Source organism: Phialemonium atrogriseum (genome assembly GCF_030411735.1).
Source record: "Phialemonium atrogriseum strain 8032-3 unplaced genomic scaffold QBC33scaffold_19, whole genome shotgun sequence".
Taxonomy (NCBI): Eukaryota; Fungi; Ascomycota; class Sordariomycetes; order Cephalothecales; family Cephalothecaceae; genus Phialemonium; species Phialemonium atrogriseum.
The window spans coordinates 355,054-369,606 of record NW_026848156.1 but is presented as its reverse complement, the minus strand read 5'-3'; the positions used below and the strand labels follow the sequence as shown (position 1 = coordinate 369,606).

Here is a 14,553-nt window from a genome sequence, read left to right as displayed (position 1 = left end):
GGAGACTCGTACTCCCAGACCGGCTTCGACGTTACCCTGGCCAAGCCGAGTGCCGCAAACCCAATCGGCAACCCAGCTCTGCCAGGCTACACGGCCAGCGGCGGGCTGAACTGGGTCGGCTTCCTCGCCTCGCAGTTCAACGCGTCCACGCTCCTCACGTACAACTTCGCCTACGGCGGCGCGACCACCGACGCTGACCTGGTGACGCCGTGGCAGCCGACCGTGCTCAGCTTCATCGACCAGGTCGGACAGTTCAGCGACAGCATCGCGTCGCACCCGTCGTACGCGCCCTGGACCGCCAAAAACACCCTCGTCGGCGTCTGGATGGGCGTCAACGACGTCGGCAACTCGTACTACAATGAGGGCGTGGACGAGCTCCTGGTCAAGATCATGGACAAGTATTTCGAGCAACTGCAGACCATCTATGATGCCGGCGCGCGCAACTTTGTGCTCCTCACCGTTCCGCGTAAGTCCCTCCCTCCGTTCCCATCGCGTTTACCACCCGTCACCGAGGAAACCAAGAATGCAAGAGAATGGACAGACAGACAGACAGCTAACAATAACCCCCTCACAACAGCCATTACCAAGACACCCATGATGCTCGCGCAGTCCGACGACGCGCGGGCCCAGGAAGACGCAGTGATCACGCAGTACAACTCCCTGATCGCATCGCGGCTCGAGGCCTTCTCGGCCGCCAACAAGGGCGTCACGGGCAAGGTGGTCGACACGGCCGCGCCCTTCGACACGGCCATCGCGGACCCGGAGGCCTACGGGGCGCCCAACGCAACGTGCTACGCCGAGGACGGCAACTCGTGCCTGTGGTTCAACGACTACCACCCGGGTATTGCCATCAACAAGTTGGTGGCGCAGGCGGTGGCGGATGCTTGGTTAGGCAGTTTCTTTTAAGAGGCAATTGGTGGTTGGGTAATGAGGTTGGGTGGTGTCTTGATATGGGTTGTTAGTCAGAAAAAAATATACGGGGGTTTATGGATCTCTAAACCTTTTGTTTGATGTCCCTAGGCTGATCCCCCGGTAATTAATGCTCACGTTGCCGTGAAAATATTGGAAATATCTCTTCGGTTTTCCATCAGATTTAAGACCACCCTTCACAACTTGGTAAGACGAAACTTTTCGCGATCCTACTTTTCCGCATGTAACTTCATCTCCCATTTCATCAATCAAGTATCAAAAGAAGGGCCATTTTGGCCATAGTTTAGGGGATCTACGGTTCCCCCCAGCATTGCTGGGAACTTGCACCTTTTCAATATAATTTGGGCCCCTAAATAAGTTTGCCGCTAAAATACAGAGAGGTACCTGCCGCTAAGAAGCTACCGCGCCGTGGTCCAAGCTCCAAGCTCCATCGCCAACTGCCTTCCACCAACTCTGCACCTCACAGCGATGCGGAAGGTGTGCTATCGTGGGATCCACGGTTCTCCCACGCCGGGAAGAGCGGCTGATCTATTACTACCCCGCTAGCAGCTTGGGCGCCAATCAGGGTCAGGCTGCCGAAGCAGGCTGTGGTGACAACGAAGTGATGGCGCTTCCGATTCGGTGCTGCATTTGCATGCATCGGCACCCCAGCTGTAGTCCTCGTTGATTTGGAAATCGCGCAATGCAGCGAATTGGTAGTCCGGCTTCTGTGCCGGGGCTCTACTGCATAGTAAAACAACCGACGTACCCCCCCGCATGTAACCCAGTTCAGCTCGGCCCAGTCCTCACTTCATCCATTACCCATCCTTCGTCACGCCTAATTTTGCATACTGCTTGGTTCCGCCGCCAATATTTGTCGCCCGACACACTACACCGCCAGCGACAGTCAACCCGTCAGACAAGTAAGTCAAAGCCTTGCCGACACAGCCTTCTTCGCGGCCGCCGCCAACATGGAGGACCCAACCCCCGTCCCCGATGCTAGTCGGGGTGAGAGCACAAGCAAGGACAAGAAGACTGAGCCTGACAGCCAGGCTGTCACGGACTTGCACAAACATTTACTGGATGCGGCCGAGAAAGCTGCGGATGATCCCAAGAGAGTCTCTGACTTGATCGATCAAATGGCGAGTTCTCAGACGCCCAACTTCGCGCCGAGAAACGACAATGGAGAAACGCCGCTGATAGTGCTCCTTCGCAATGGCTGCACCGACGAGGATTTGGTTATCAAGCTGTTGGGGAAGATGAGTGGGGACGAAATCGACGCCACCGATAAAACTGGCTCGTCCGCCCTGCATGAATCAGCAAGTGAAAACCTATTCTACGCTGCGGATGCTCTCTTATCCCGGGGAGCTAAACCCGACCTCAGAGATGAGCTCGGCCGCACGCCTTTGCACCACGCCTGCTGGAGCGGCTTCCTCGACATCGTCAAACTTCTTGTGAAGCACAGCGTCGAGCACTCCTTGGACCTCGACGCTAAAGATAATGATGGGTGTACTCCGCTAGACCATGCTTGTCAGAGCGGCCACACGGATGTGGTGCGCCATCTTATGGACCCGGGCCGTCCAGGGGCGGTCGTGAATGTCGATATTGTCGATAATGACGGGTGGACGCCGTTGTCAACAGCAGCTCGATTCGGGCATGGAGATATTGTTAATGATATTCTGGGGCATGGAGCGATAGTCGATACCGCTGACGATGAAGGGTTAACGCCGTTATTGGTGGCAGCTCGATTCGGGCATGGAAATGTTGTTCAAGCTCTCCTAAGCCGAGGAGCGACAGTCGACAAGGCCGACAATAAAAAGTGGACACCGTTAAAGATGGCAGCTCGATACGGACATGGAGATATTGTTGAGGCTCTTTTAAGGCAACAAGCAACAGTTGATACAGCTGATGATGAAGGTTGGACGCCGTTATTGGCGGCAGCTCGATACGGACACGGAGATATTGTTGAGGCTCTTTTAAGGCAAGAAGCAACAGTTGATACAGTTAACGATGAAGGCTGGACGCCGTTATTGGCGGCAGCTGAATTCGGGCACAGAGATATTGTTGAAAGCTTACTCAGGAATCGGGCGCATCGAAATAAGGCAGCCAAGGATGGGCGGACTCCACTGTCAAGAGCTAGCGCAAGTGGTTATGCAGATATTGTCTCCGTCCTCCTGAGGGATATGAAATCAGGTGATGTGGACATCCCTGATAACGAGGGTATGACTCCTCTCCATTGGGCTTGTTGCTCTTCTCAGTATGGGGAGGAACCTCTAGATGGGGAGAAACGAGGATCGAGTACCCCAGGGCAGTATCTGCAGACTGTCGAGCATCTGATCGAAAAAGGGGCGAAGCTCGATGCACTCACGAATGCTGGTGAGACGGCTCTTGATCTTGCGGTCCAAAAGAGGCACAGACAAACGGCGATGGCTCTGTTGCAGCACTCCGGCCCTGTCAAAGCTACAGAAATCAACGGCGACATCCTGGACTGGGCGATCGAGGACGAAAGGACTCACGGGATTGTACGGATGAAAATTAAGGAGGGACCCAGAGTACACACCCAGTACAAGGGCATCGAGCTCAAAGAAAACTGTACTGTGCTCGAATTAGCTACTTTCCACGGGGACTCCGAGATTGTCTGGAAGTTACTCCGTACTCCCTCTGTGGCAGATGTGGTCCGGGGGACGCGGGAGGATGCGAAGCGCGTCCTAGATGAAGTCGAGGAGCAACGGCGCCGGAACAAGGAAAGTACCAAGCGACCGGAACGTGACGATTTCACTCGAAAAGATAAGCAGAAGACATCAGGAAAGGACGAGAAGAAGACATCAGCAGAAGACGAGCAGTGGACCTCGGCAAAAGACAAGCAGAAGACACCGTCGGAAGACGAAGAGACGGACGCCCACTATGCCCTCATCAAGGAGCTCTTGAATGGCAAATACATCGAAACGTCAATCCAGCGCCTAAAAGCGCCAGAGGCAGGCGTGACCGTCGCCTTCAAGCCACCGACTGCCATTTTCGACTTCTACGCCGTTGGAATCGGTTCTAGGGTTCAGCAGAGCAAGTACAGCGTGGTCGACGTCATTTACGGCGAGGGGCCGGAGAAACTGATGGAAAAGGAAAGGCAAAGAAATAAATTTGTTGAGAGGCTGCTAGGGAAGTTGAGGTCCCAAGAAGAGGGCATCCAGGCGAATGCAACACCGAACGACCCGAGTATACAGGCGAAGGAAACTTTTCAGTTTCGATGGATTCACTTGCCTGCAAACAATGTAAGTATACTCTCTGAGACTTGGAAACGAGAACGGGACCGCTGACTGGATATAGATGCAATGGATGGAGGTAAGAACGCCCCGAGAGCGCGAAAGGGCGTCAACGGGATCCTTGCAAAAGGAGCCTTTACCGCGCGAAGCGTTCAGGTGCACTAAACACTAAACTATAAGTCACACAGGACTTGACTATGAAAGTACTACACGAGCAAGCCACAACCGCCAAAGCCCTCAGCGAGAACGCACCAGGCGCCAAGGTAGAGGAAAGCGAGCACGATGAGGAATTCCGGAAGTTGAGCTCTTTTCTCCAAAACAGCTGGCTCGAATTTCCAAACGCATCGTCTTCATCTCGGCTTATGAAGCCCAAATTCGTGGTACGTTGTTGTCCCAAGTTCTAGGCTTGCTTTTTCTTCAATTAATTGCCCATGCAGAAAACTAAGCTTGCTGTACCCAGAGCTCCTAAACCACAAGCTCCTGAGTCAAAGGACCTGAAGTCACCGGCGAGCGACGACAACGAAACCGAACGATTTGCACTTTACGTATGTGCGACCGAAGCGTCTTAGATGCCGATTGCTAACCGGGGCTTTAGATGCCCTACCTTACCTTCGCTACACAAAAGAAGAATACAAGGGGCAATGAGTATTACGACGAGTACGAGAAGCTACTCAATGACTATAAAAAAGAAGTTATTCATGGATCGCGGACTCTAGACGAGTTCTTCTACCAGTTCAAGTCGGACAAGCTCTACAGCGAGGATGACATTGCAGAGCGCAACAAGGACCAGGTTGTCACCAAGTGGCTTCACCGCGACGCCCAATTCAAGGTTCTCGACAAACAGGGGATTAAGGAACTCGACGAATGGACTCTTTTGAGAGTAGATCAACTATGGCTGTGGGTTATCGGACCCAGTAAGTCTGGTCCCTCCTGGTGTCTGGTAAGCTCAGGACAGGACTGAAGTTCTCGCTAGAAACCATCATTACATCGTCGACTCACCGCCTTGACGGACGCGAGGATATTGTCTTGAGCAGTGTCCAGAGCCACCTCCAAAAGAGCAACGACCTGCCGAAGACGGTACAGGAGCTGACACGTCTGCTAGTCGACATCTGCATTCGGCTGTACGACGAGGCGAAAGAGCCCGAGTCGGCAAGCGGCCGAGGAGTGAAATTGAAGGACCTGTCCGTCCGTGACATATTCTCAAACTCCATCAACAAAGCGGTCAGTTGCCCCCAATCACTGAAAATCCACAGACGTCGTCGGAGAACCGCGAGGTTTAGAGTAAAATACCCTAACGTGGATCGGGAGTAGGCCGTGGAGGAAACAGAGTTGTTCAAAATCTTCACGGAGAGCGAAGAAACCAATGGGGAGCACAAGATGGAGTCCAAGCAGTCCACCACCAACCGCAATGGGCCCATGGTCAGAGCTGCGAGGCTACTCTGCACGATCAAGGACCTGCGTGACGAGCTAAACATCCTTAGAGCCGTCGTTTCGCAGCAGCAGCACGTGCACAAAGCGGTACAGGATGGGCTGTTCCGTGGCCAAGCTAGACGGTCCCAAACGACGTCGCAGATTGTTAGCGAAATCAAGGATATGGACAAATACGCCGAGAGACTCAACGCAGCGGTAAGTCATGGCGTTGTGATTCGTGTCTCCCGAACTAACGGGTTGGGTCCCAGGTTGACGCAACTCTCGGCCTGCAGCAGAATAATATTGCCATTGGATACTCGACTGAGTCGGTAGAGCAAGGGAACACGCTCATGGTCTTCACCGTCACAACCATCATCTTTGTAAGTCAATCGAATTAGATATCCTCAAAGACCCTTCCTTTCCTGTGTCGACTAATAATTTAATCCATGTTTTTAGCTCCCAATGTCGTTTCTGGCCGCCCTGTTCGCAATCAATATCTCCGTCTTCCCACACGACGACGAAACCAAGGAGTTGCGATACAGCCCGGGATTGATTTTCCCCATCATATGTAAGTCGGCCGAGAGGCGACATGGCACAACCAACCGAGGACTAAGGCTAACTGCGCTTGCAGTTGGTGTGACGGCCGTTGTCTCAGCACCATTGATACTCTACGCTTTCCAAGAGAGGATATTGAAGCGGCATCCATGGCTTCGCGGCCTGGGGTGGACCGGATCGGGCGAATCTGACAAGCAGCACCAGCGCCACACTTTCCAAGAGAGGATGGGGAACAGGCTTCGCAGCCTGCGGCGGACCGGACCTGACCAGCAGCGCCATCTCGACGCTCTCCAAGAGACGCTCCGGAACGGGCTTCACAACCTGAGGAGGACCGGACGTGACAAGCAGCGCCAGCTTGTTGATCCAGAGAGGTAAACCGGGGGACTAAAATGGCTGAGCAGCATCGTGAAGCTACTTCGGAAGCACCCATTACGCTGGGTTAATCACCAACAACGGACAGCGATATAATATTAGCAAGTAGTCTCAAGGCACAATCTCAGCTTCTCGCGCTGCTGGGTCGCTTGTTTCATGTGAAGCGCCTATTTGTTCATCTGGAATGGCCAAAGCACTGGTCCCCTCCAAAGTTACTGGACGACATATGCAGGAAGCCTTATAAAGAGAATCCAGGCTGTGGTATTGGGGACCACTACATACATGGAAGAACCGAACACGTTGCTGAGAGGGAGGTGTGGTTGGAGAAGATGGTTATGGGTGCTTCATACTACACTAGCAATTCGTTGGGTAGGGAAGAATAAACTTGATTTGATACCATCCCTTGGCATCTTGGTATCGACCCTATTTGGAGACCTCCATGGTCAGGCAAGTGGAAAAAACTGCAGGAAATTGCGAGGTTCGACTCCTCTTCATGAGTCACCGGGACCTTTAAAAGCTTCATATTCTGAACTCTATGGTCTCTAAGCCTCTTCTGCCTGCTGCGTCCCATGTGTAGCCGAAGTGCTGATCATTTAAGAGGAACTCCCTCTCTGCTCTAGATCTAGGTATCACCGAGGGGCCGCCTTGAAATATATTTCAACGTTTTCTTACTGTGTCCTTGCCTTTCCCCTTCGAGATGGTGGTGTCCTTTGAGTTGCCTTTGCTCTTGGAAGAGAGAGGCGTCTTTCCCTTGCCTTCGCGGCGAGTTTTGGACGACGAACCTTCAGTTGACTGGCCAAGACTCTGACTCTGAGTCTGACTCTGGCGACTGTCGTCCGGCATGGAACGTGGATCATTGGGATCGTGCCACCCTTCAGAGATGGGCGCTAGAGGGGACGGCTGATATTCCAACTCATAAAATGGGTCGTATTCCCCGTATTCGTCAGACATGGCTAGCTCGTGCGTAGTATCCCTGTCGTCCTGAAAATTGCGCTGTGCTTGTCTAGGGCTCGAATGACCGAACGGAGTGTCCTGGAGCGTAAGGGAACCGGGGTCGAAAGCACCTTCATATCCATACTGATTGTCGACAGTTGAGGTAGGCGGGTAGTGGTATGGGTTTTCTTGTAACCAATGCTCAGGCTGGTCCCCATATTGGTCGTAAATATCGTCAAATAACCCAGGATATAGGTCTTCAACATTGCCTTCCATGTATGATCCTTCCGGCGGTATGGTGACTGAACTAGGTTGATTCTTAGGCCCTCCGGTACGATCGACTCTTGTTTGGCCATCACCACCTTCCTTTGCGCGTGGCCGGTGTTTCTGGTGTTTCTGGTGCGACGTCGTTCTGTGGTCAGGCTGGGGTTGAAGGTATACAGTCAGACCCTCGTCCTCACCATCTACCTCGGTGGACGTTATTGCGCCTCTTGAACGCTCTGGTCTGTCGGAATGTCTCCGAACCGGGCCGTCTTTGAGTTTCTTCGAGGATTCCCCTTTCCGGTGTGATTTGGGATCCGACGAAGGTGACTTCTCCTGAAGTCTACGACCACAGATATGTTCAAGATTCCCACCGTCTTTACAGGCCATGCATGTGTGGCATGTCTCCGGGGTCTGTTTTTCTCTCCTCGGGGAATCTTTGCGCCTCACTGCATCGCCCGGTACCCATAGTCCATGAGCATCACAGTAGTACCCGTGCCCGCAATCGCAAGTTACCTTGGCCCATTCTTTATTACCTTTTCTCCAGTCCTTGTGAGCTTTCTTGAACAAATCGGCACTTCCACGGTATATAGGATTGTCCTTGACGGGCTCAGGAATTGGAGGCAGTGCTGGTGCAGCCAAGGCTTTACAGTGCCACGGGCAGCAAGCGCAGATCTGGTTGTCTGTCGTTAGCGTTCATGGTTTGAAAAGCCAGTCCTGCACCGTAATTACCCTCTGCCCGTCTGCATCCCTGTCATGTTCGCACCCTGCCTCGTCAATCACTCTCGGTTGTTGCAACCAAGCACCGGCTTCATCGAATCGACCAGGTTCCAGAATGAACCCTTCATTCAAGGTCAGACGACCCAACTGGTCATCGACCTGATCGGAATAGCCCTGCACTACCCGATCAAATCGGGCGCCCAAATGACTAGACGGGGAGCCTGTCTGGTTGAAAAGGCGAGTTTGGGAAGCTTGCTGGGCCGGCGGGGTTGTAATCTGCCCCTGCGGAAAGGCGCCGTGTTCTTCCCGTTGGAGCCCTGGGTGGGTTTGATCATGGTGGCTGTAGGGCTGTGGCTTGCCCAAAGGTTGAGGCGAGGTACTCCCATGGCTGGAATGCCCTTTTTTACCCGCACCTAAGTCTGCAGTCTGCTGGTGAGACTCGGCATCCTCGTCAACCGTTCCAGACTCGATAGCACCTTGTTGAACGGTGTATTTGGTCCGCTCCATCTCGCAATCTAACACCTGCTGTGAATCGTGACTTTGCCGGAGTTAGGGGTCCAGGGAAGGGTTGGCGAGAACAGCAAGGAAGCACGAGGTGCGATACGATTACGGGCTAAATATAAGGCTCTGCAGGGACTGGCCTCATCTCGCAGGGAAAGAGGCTCAACTGCAGCTACTTGACCGACGAAACTCTACGGAATGGAGAGCAGCTAATAAAAAAAAATGCTTTGCTTCCCTACTGGTTCGAGAATCAACTCCCGGCAACTGTTGCCTTTCGACCCAGGCAGATTTTTCGAATCTGTGAGGTGGTGCTGAAGGACAGCGCATGATTCGCCCTCAGTCGTGAAAGCAGCCCACCACCAAGCAGAGCAGAGGAAAGGGGACGGCAAGAATTGGGCAGCCCTGAGCAGATTGGGCTACGTTGTCCTTGGGTGCCGTAGTTGAGACACATAAACGCCTCGTGCTGCAAGGTCTGATGCGCAGGTGACTCCCTGTGATACCCTCCATTTCATGACAGCCAATTTACAACAGGAGGTGCCAGCGCCTTTGTTGGTGAGAGATGTTGACTGCTCGTCGTTGGGCTACAAGCTTGCAAGTGCTTGCGCAGACGTTGATAGATGCGCGCTGCAACCGTCCCAGGGCCCGATTCGTCGGCCTTTCTTCTTCTTCTTCTTCTTTTTTTTCTACGACTGCTTGCGTAGAATATCTGTATAGCATGCCAGTCGATCAATGCCAGGTCAACTTTGGGACGAAATAGCCGTGTGAAGCCTGATTCCGAGCCCCATGTCGCTCGCATACTATCAGGATGAATTGCTGCCAAGCGTTCAAAAATGCAAAGCACCATCCGAATGGAATGTCTGGGGTGATACCCGCCCACCTGCATGTCGAGTTGGCCCACTTTCGTCCAATCATTGTGTAGCCCCAACCCTGTTGAGGTTGTAGCCGGTCGCCGGTGAGGCCACTTCCTGCAGTCTCTCACCTATCAGGGCAGTCCCGGGCAAGCGCCAGCCTTACGGTGTGAGGGAAGACGCAGCCTAATCTCGACAAGGATTCCCACCTTTTTTTCGAGGACCCCTCGACGTCCACCCATCTACGCGACGCTTGTCGAGTCCTGAATTGGACGGGAGAGATTTTTAAGATGAACAGTGAAACACGGTATGTGTCGGTGGACCAAGGAACGGATCACCATGAGCGACGACGATGCCTCAACTGGCATGCACGCTGAACCCAAGTCAAAATGGGCACGGACGAGCGCCACATGCTGGTGCTGGAGAGAAGCAATCAAGGTCTCTGTCACAGCGCGCTCACCGCCTCTGCCCCTTGTCTTACTTCCGGCGTCGCACCCGGATGATCACGAAAATTGACCGTAGCGTAGATCCACAATGACGGCAACAAAGACCGCCCCGAAAAACAAATTCCTGTAGCGTCGAGAGAACAACAAATTCCTGCAGGGTCGAGAGAACCAAGTACCTCTATCGCCATTTCCAGTCCGCAAGCGGTTCAGGAACAGGTCGCCGAGTTGTTAAAATCATACAAGAACGGAAAGCCGGCCGGAAAGCTTAGCCACCTCTCGAGAGGTTTGCTCCGATACTGCAAAGTGGTTGACCTCTTCTGCGAGGGAGAGCCTGTTCAAGTCGGCGTGGTGTGGGGGTTCTTCAGATTCCTGATCCAGGTGGGCATCAAACAGTGCTTCCGGCAGAGCTGCTGCCGGTCAACTGACAGCTGTGTAACAGGTTGCAGCACAGGAGGCGGACTGGGTCGACACTATTAGCGAATCGCTGGAATCAGTTCTGCAGTTCATCCAGCGGGGCGAGATCATCTTAGATATCACCAGGGAAACACCGCAGCCAAGGCTCTCCGAAATCAGACAACGGGTTGCCAGACTGTTTGCATGCACTATCTACTTCCTCCAAAAGGCGAAAACCCACCTGGAAAAGAGCAGGCTTCGTAAGTGAAAGCTGGTTTCTGTGCTTACCTAGACAGGAAAACTTACCGTGAGATTGTGCTAGGCCGGGTGAAGAGGGCCGTGTTCGAGAACTTGGACGAGAAATTTGCCAAGAAACTCGAGAAGCTGAAGAACGAGGCCAATGAGCTCACAGTGTTTATGCAACAACTGATTTATGAAGGTAATTATATGCCAACCAACTTCCCGAGCGCATGCAGATAGCCGTTGCTGGTTCCACCAAGTGCTGGCGACCGGTACTACTCTCGTCACCCCCTGTTTTTGGACTCTAACGCGGGTGGACTCTTTAATTAATCACTGACTAACGTCTCTCCCTTGTAGACTTTCAAATACACCGATACCAAACTTCCCTGTGGCACAGTATGTGAAAGGAGCCTCGCCGCCACGAGATGCTGCTAATCTAATTCGCGTGAAACAGAGAGTCTTGACAGCCGCTTGTCAGAAATGATGGATTTCTTGGATGGTCAGTCAAGATATCATTCCTATCAAATGCTCAAGTTCTAATCCGGCCTCATTAAAGAGAGCTTCATCAGAAGTCTCGCCGTGCCTGGTTCTCGTTGGCGCCACCCGATGGAGCTGCTGGAAGGCAGTCCTGCCATCTCTGGTCAAGGCATCGATGACCCAACACCTGGTACTTGCCAGTGGGTGCAGAAAGACGCAGCGTACACTGATTGGTTGAACAATGGGCATTGTATTCTCTGGCTTCTTGGTTATCCAGGTGGGTAGCCCGATCCGCGTGGCTCGGGGGGCCCCATGTCAACTACTAAACGGTCGTCTTAGGAACTGGCAAGTCGGTCATCATGAAGTACTTGGCTACCAGAGCTATCGAGTCTGAGAAGTTTGCCTTTTTCTTCTCTCGCATTCCTGATAAGCAGGACAGGTCACCGACAACATTTCTTCGGAGTTTCCTGGGCGCAGTTTCAGCGACCGATCGCGAGTTAATCAAGGCACTCACCTCTGCGCCACCACCTTCCCAACTTGACTGGCAACGACGACAGGAAAAGGCATGGAGCATAATCCACGAAGCTTTGAAAATAAGGGGAAGATTTACTGTACTCATCGACGGGTTAGATGAGTGTCGGTTCATCGACGACTCCGACATTTCCGATTTCATGGCCAGAATAACCCAGCTCTGCGCTCACCCGAACGTTCGAGTGATAGTAGCTTCCCAGCACCAAGGCCGGTTTCATGATCACATCCACAAAAGTCTACAGCTGCAAGTCAACCACGACAACGTTCACAACGACATTGCTATCTACACCGTCGACTTCATCAATACCAATCCAATTCTCGAAAAATGCCGGAACGAGATTATGGCGGAGCTCTCTCGGCGGCAGAAAATCACCTTTTTGGAGGCGAAGATGCAGTGGATGTCTGTAAAGGGAGCGCGGACAAGTAAGAGGAGACAAGACCGCATTAAGAAGTTCCCCGAAGGCTTGTCGGAGGTATTTCAGAAGGTGGTGCGGGAAGCCAATCAACAACTCGACCAGGAAAGCCGCCAATTCAGGCGGCAGATCTTCCTGCTCTTGTACGGAGCACGACGACCATTGACAGTCTACCTTGTGTGCACCGCTGTCGCCTTGGACGGAGAAACTCGGACCTTGGACGATGGTGATCGCTTCGATAACCCGGAACACGACATCAGAGACATATGCCAGCCGTTTGTTTCCCTCTCCGATTCCTTGGTCGACTTTGTCCATACTTCGTTTAAAGATTTTCTCACCTTCCACGTGGAACCTTGTGGATCTCCCGACGAGGAGCTCCGGATGTCATATGAGGATTCGGATGACTATTTTGTCAGAAAGTGCTTGGCTTTTCTGCTCCTGGATCGGTACAAGTCTCCATCCCAAATCGGCTCACTACTTCGGCAAAACGTGTACCCAGAGTTCTCTGTGCCTGTTCTCCTAGAACCCTGTGACGACGATTCTGACGACTTTTACGACTACGCTGCGAGGAATTGGTTCATTCACCTTACGTCGATCCTGAACCCGACAACCGATGTCCTCGATATGGCAAACGAGTTCCTCAACACATTTGCATTCGTTCACTGGGCAGAGTGCATCTTCAAGGCGGATGATGGTTTCCACCTTCCCTTCCAGGTTAACGCCAAACTTCAACAATGGTGGGCCGAACTCCCGCCCAAATCAAAAGATCGGCTCAGGATCGAGAGGTACTTTGAGGGCCAGTATACGGCGTTGAGTGATCAGTACAACGCAGAGGAAAAGGACAAAGTTCTTCAATGGCTCTGTCTGTACGAGCTTGCAAGCTACTATAGCCTCTCGTCGGACTTCGAAACAGCAAAGCCTATACTTGAAACCCTTGTGAAAGGGCTGACAGATCTCCTTGGTGAGGAAAACCCACTAACTCTCCGCGCAGCCTCAAAGGGGGCGCATCTCTATTTCGGCGAGGGGAGGATGAGGAAGGCTCGAGATGTGTTCCAACAAATTGCGGAAATCCAACGGAGAGTCCTCCCTCATGACAACCCTGACTCGTACAAGAGCCTCCAGCTTGCCGCTCTGGCTTCGTACTACATAACTGAATATGAAGCTTCTGAGGAGCGGCAAAAGATTGCATACTCGGGACTTGCAGGAGTCCTGGGTGAAAGTAGTTACGACGCTCTTTGTTCGAGCCTTTACCTCGGGTACGCCATTACCGGGATGGCCCACGATCTGCAAGCACGGGAGAGGTTCGATGAGATATACAAAGCCTACTCGGACTCCAGGGGACGAGACAATGGATTATCCATGATTTCGCTCGTCGCAAGAGGGCAGAGCGAGAGGATTTTAGGCAAACTCAGCAAGGCGCTTGAAAGCTACACGCAGGCATGGGAGATACGCGTTCCGCTCTGGGGCCTCCAGGCCTTTACCGTCATCGACACTGCCATCCACCTCCTTGTCGTGTACCGGGAGATAGGCACGCCGGACAAGGCGTGGGAGATCCTTGACCAGCTGGACCGGGAGTCTGTGACGACGAAATACTTCCCGCAGTACTGCCAGATCACCCACATCCGCGGCCTGCTGCTCTACGACCGCGGCGATGTCCAGGAAGCCAGGAAGCTCCTCCAAAAGCTCGTCCACGACACACCTGCGGACAAGAACAACAGGTGGCTGTTGTGGGTCCGGCTGACACTTGCTGTTATCCTGCGGGAGCAGAAGGACGAGGACGCGGCGTCCATGCTCTTTTCAAAGCTGGTGCGAGAGGTAAACCCGGAGTCGAAGGCGCTGTCGCTGGACGAGCCGGACCCGCTGAGGCTCCTAAAGATTGCAGAAGAAGGCCTCAAATTGGTTCGTCAGCGACGGGATGGTGAGGCGAGATCTCTCTTGAAGGGACAAGATTGTCAGTGGGTTCGGGAAGAGGATTTTTGGATTCCAGTGGGAGGTCCGGCGGCTGATACCGGGCTGATGACGGGCCCGTGAAGAGGGGCGAGATATCAACAATCATGGGCGGGCAGAAGACCATTGTAGCTAAGCCTACTTTTGGCAGTGAAAGGGGGAAGAGCCGAAGGGGCACGGAATCTGGGGTACTTGACGATTCCCCCAGGGGGATTTCTTACCTTCTTTTCTTTGTAGTACGGTTCAATATGTAGCCCAAATGAGGATACGTTGCCCACATTCACTGTCGATATAAGATGTTTCGAAATTGCAATCCACGAGTTTCTATTGATTACGCGTA

At 53.0% G+C, this 14,553-nt stretch overlaps 4 protein-coding genes across 4 annotated transcripts; 3 read left to right on the top strand and 1 right to left on the bottom strand.

Moving 5' to 3' along the window:
• QBC33DRAFT_455358 (uncharacterized protein) lies at positions 1 to 906 on the top strand (the record flags this gene model as incomplete). The annotated part of the gene is made up of 2 exons (XM_060424766.1): positions 1 to 466; positions 578 to 906. Coding segments are annotated over 2 exons (795 nt in total), but the record flags the coding sequence as incomplete, so codon positions are not given.
• A 630-nt stretch (positions 907 to 1,536) lies between these two features.
• On the top strand, positions 1,537 to 6,853 carry QBC33DRAFT_495518 (ankyrin repeat-containing domain protein). The gene is made up of 10 exons (XM_060425547.1): positions 1,537 to 4,175; positions 4,231 to 4,245; positions 4,355 to 4,546; positions 4,604 to 4,711; positions 4,762 to 5,080; positions 5,140 to 5,387; positions 5,478 to 5,792; positions 5,846 to 5,956; positions 6,033 to 6,144; positions 6,208 to 6,853. Exons 1-10 carry the CDS (start codon positions 1,881 to 1,883, stop codon positions 6,504 to 6,506), a joined length of 4,014 nt encoding a protein of 1,337 aa, XP_060281699.1. The 5' UTR covers positions 1,537 to 1,880; the 3' UTR covers positions 6,507 to 6,853.
• Positions 6,854 to 8,147: 1,294 nt separating this feature from the next.
• Positions 8,148 to 9,169, bottom strand: QBC33DRAFT_621263 (uncharacterized protein; the record flags this gene model as incomplete). The annotated part of the gene is made up of 2 exons (XM_060432793.1): positions 8,430 to 9,169; positions 8,148 to 8,372 (listed from the first exon to the last, which is right to left on the bottom strand). Coding segments are annotated over exons 1-2 (720 nt in total), but the record flags the coding sequence as incomplete, so codon positions are not given.
• Positions 9,170 to 9,903: 734 nt separating this feature from the next.
• On the top strand, positions 9,904 to 14,491 carry QBC33DRAFT_544415 (uncharacterized protein). Its single transcript, XM_060428455.1, has 8 exons — positions 9,904 to 10,204; positions 10,294 to 10,590; positions 10,652 to 10,865; positions 10,928 to 11,044; positions 11,203 to 11,241; positions 11,300 to 11,344; positions 11,402 to 11,599; positions 11,662 to 14,491. The coding sequence occupies exons 1-8, from the start codon at positions 10,076 to 10,078 to the stop codon at positions 14,295 to 14,297; spliced, it is 3,675 nt and encodes a 1,224-aa protein (XP_060281697.1). The 5' UTR covers positions 9,904 to 10,075; the 3' UTR covers positions 14,298 to 14,491.
• The last annotated feature ends 62 nt before the right edge of the window (positions 14,492 to 14,553 follow it).

Excerpts from the sequence above, each read along its gene's own strand:
- QBC33DRAFT_495518 (XM_060425547.1), top strand. The coding sequence starts at position 1,881 with ATGGAGGACCCAACCCCCGTCCCCGATGCTAGTCGGGGTGAGAGCACA. Across the intron at positions 5,081-5,139 it reads GCTGTGGGTTATCGGACCCA|AAACCATCATTACATCGTCG; the intron begins GTAAGTCTGGTC and ends AGTTCTCGCTAG. Across the intron at positions 5,388-5,477 it reads CAAACTCCATCAACAAAGCG|GCCGTGGAGGAAACAGAGTT; the intron begins GTCAGTTGCCCC and ends GATCGGGAGTAG.
- QBC33DRAFT_544415 (XM_060428455.1), top strand. The coding sequence starts at position 10,076 with ATGTGTCGGTGGACCAAGGAACGGATCACCATGAGCGACGACGATGCC. Across the intron at positions 10,591-10,651 it reads TCTTCAGATTCCTGATCCAG|GTTGCAGCACAGGAGGCGGA; the intron begins GTGGGCATCAAA and ends GCTGTGTAACAG. Across the intron at positions 11,345-11,401 it reads AATGATGGATTTCTTGGATG|AGAGCTTCATCAGAAGTCTC; the intron begins GTCAGTCAAGAT and ends GCCTCATTAAAG.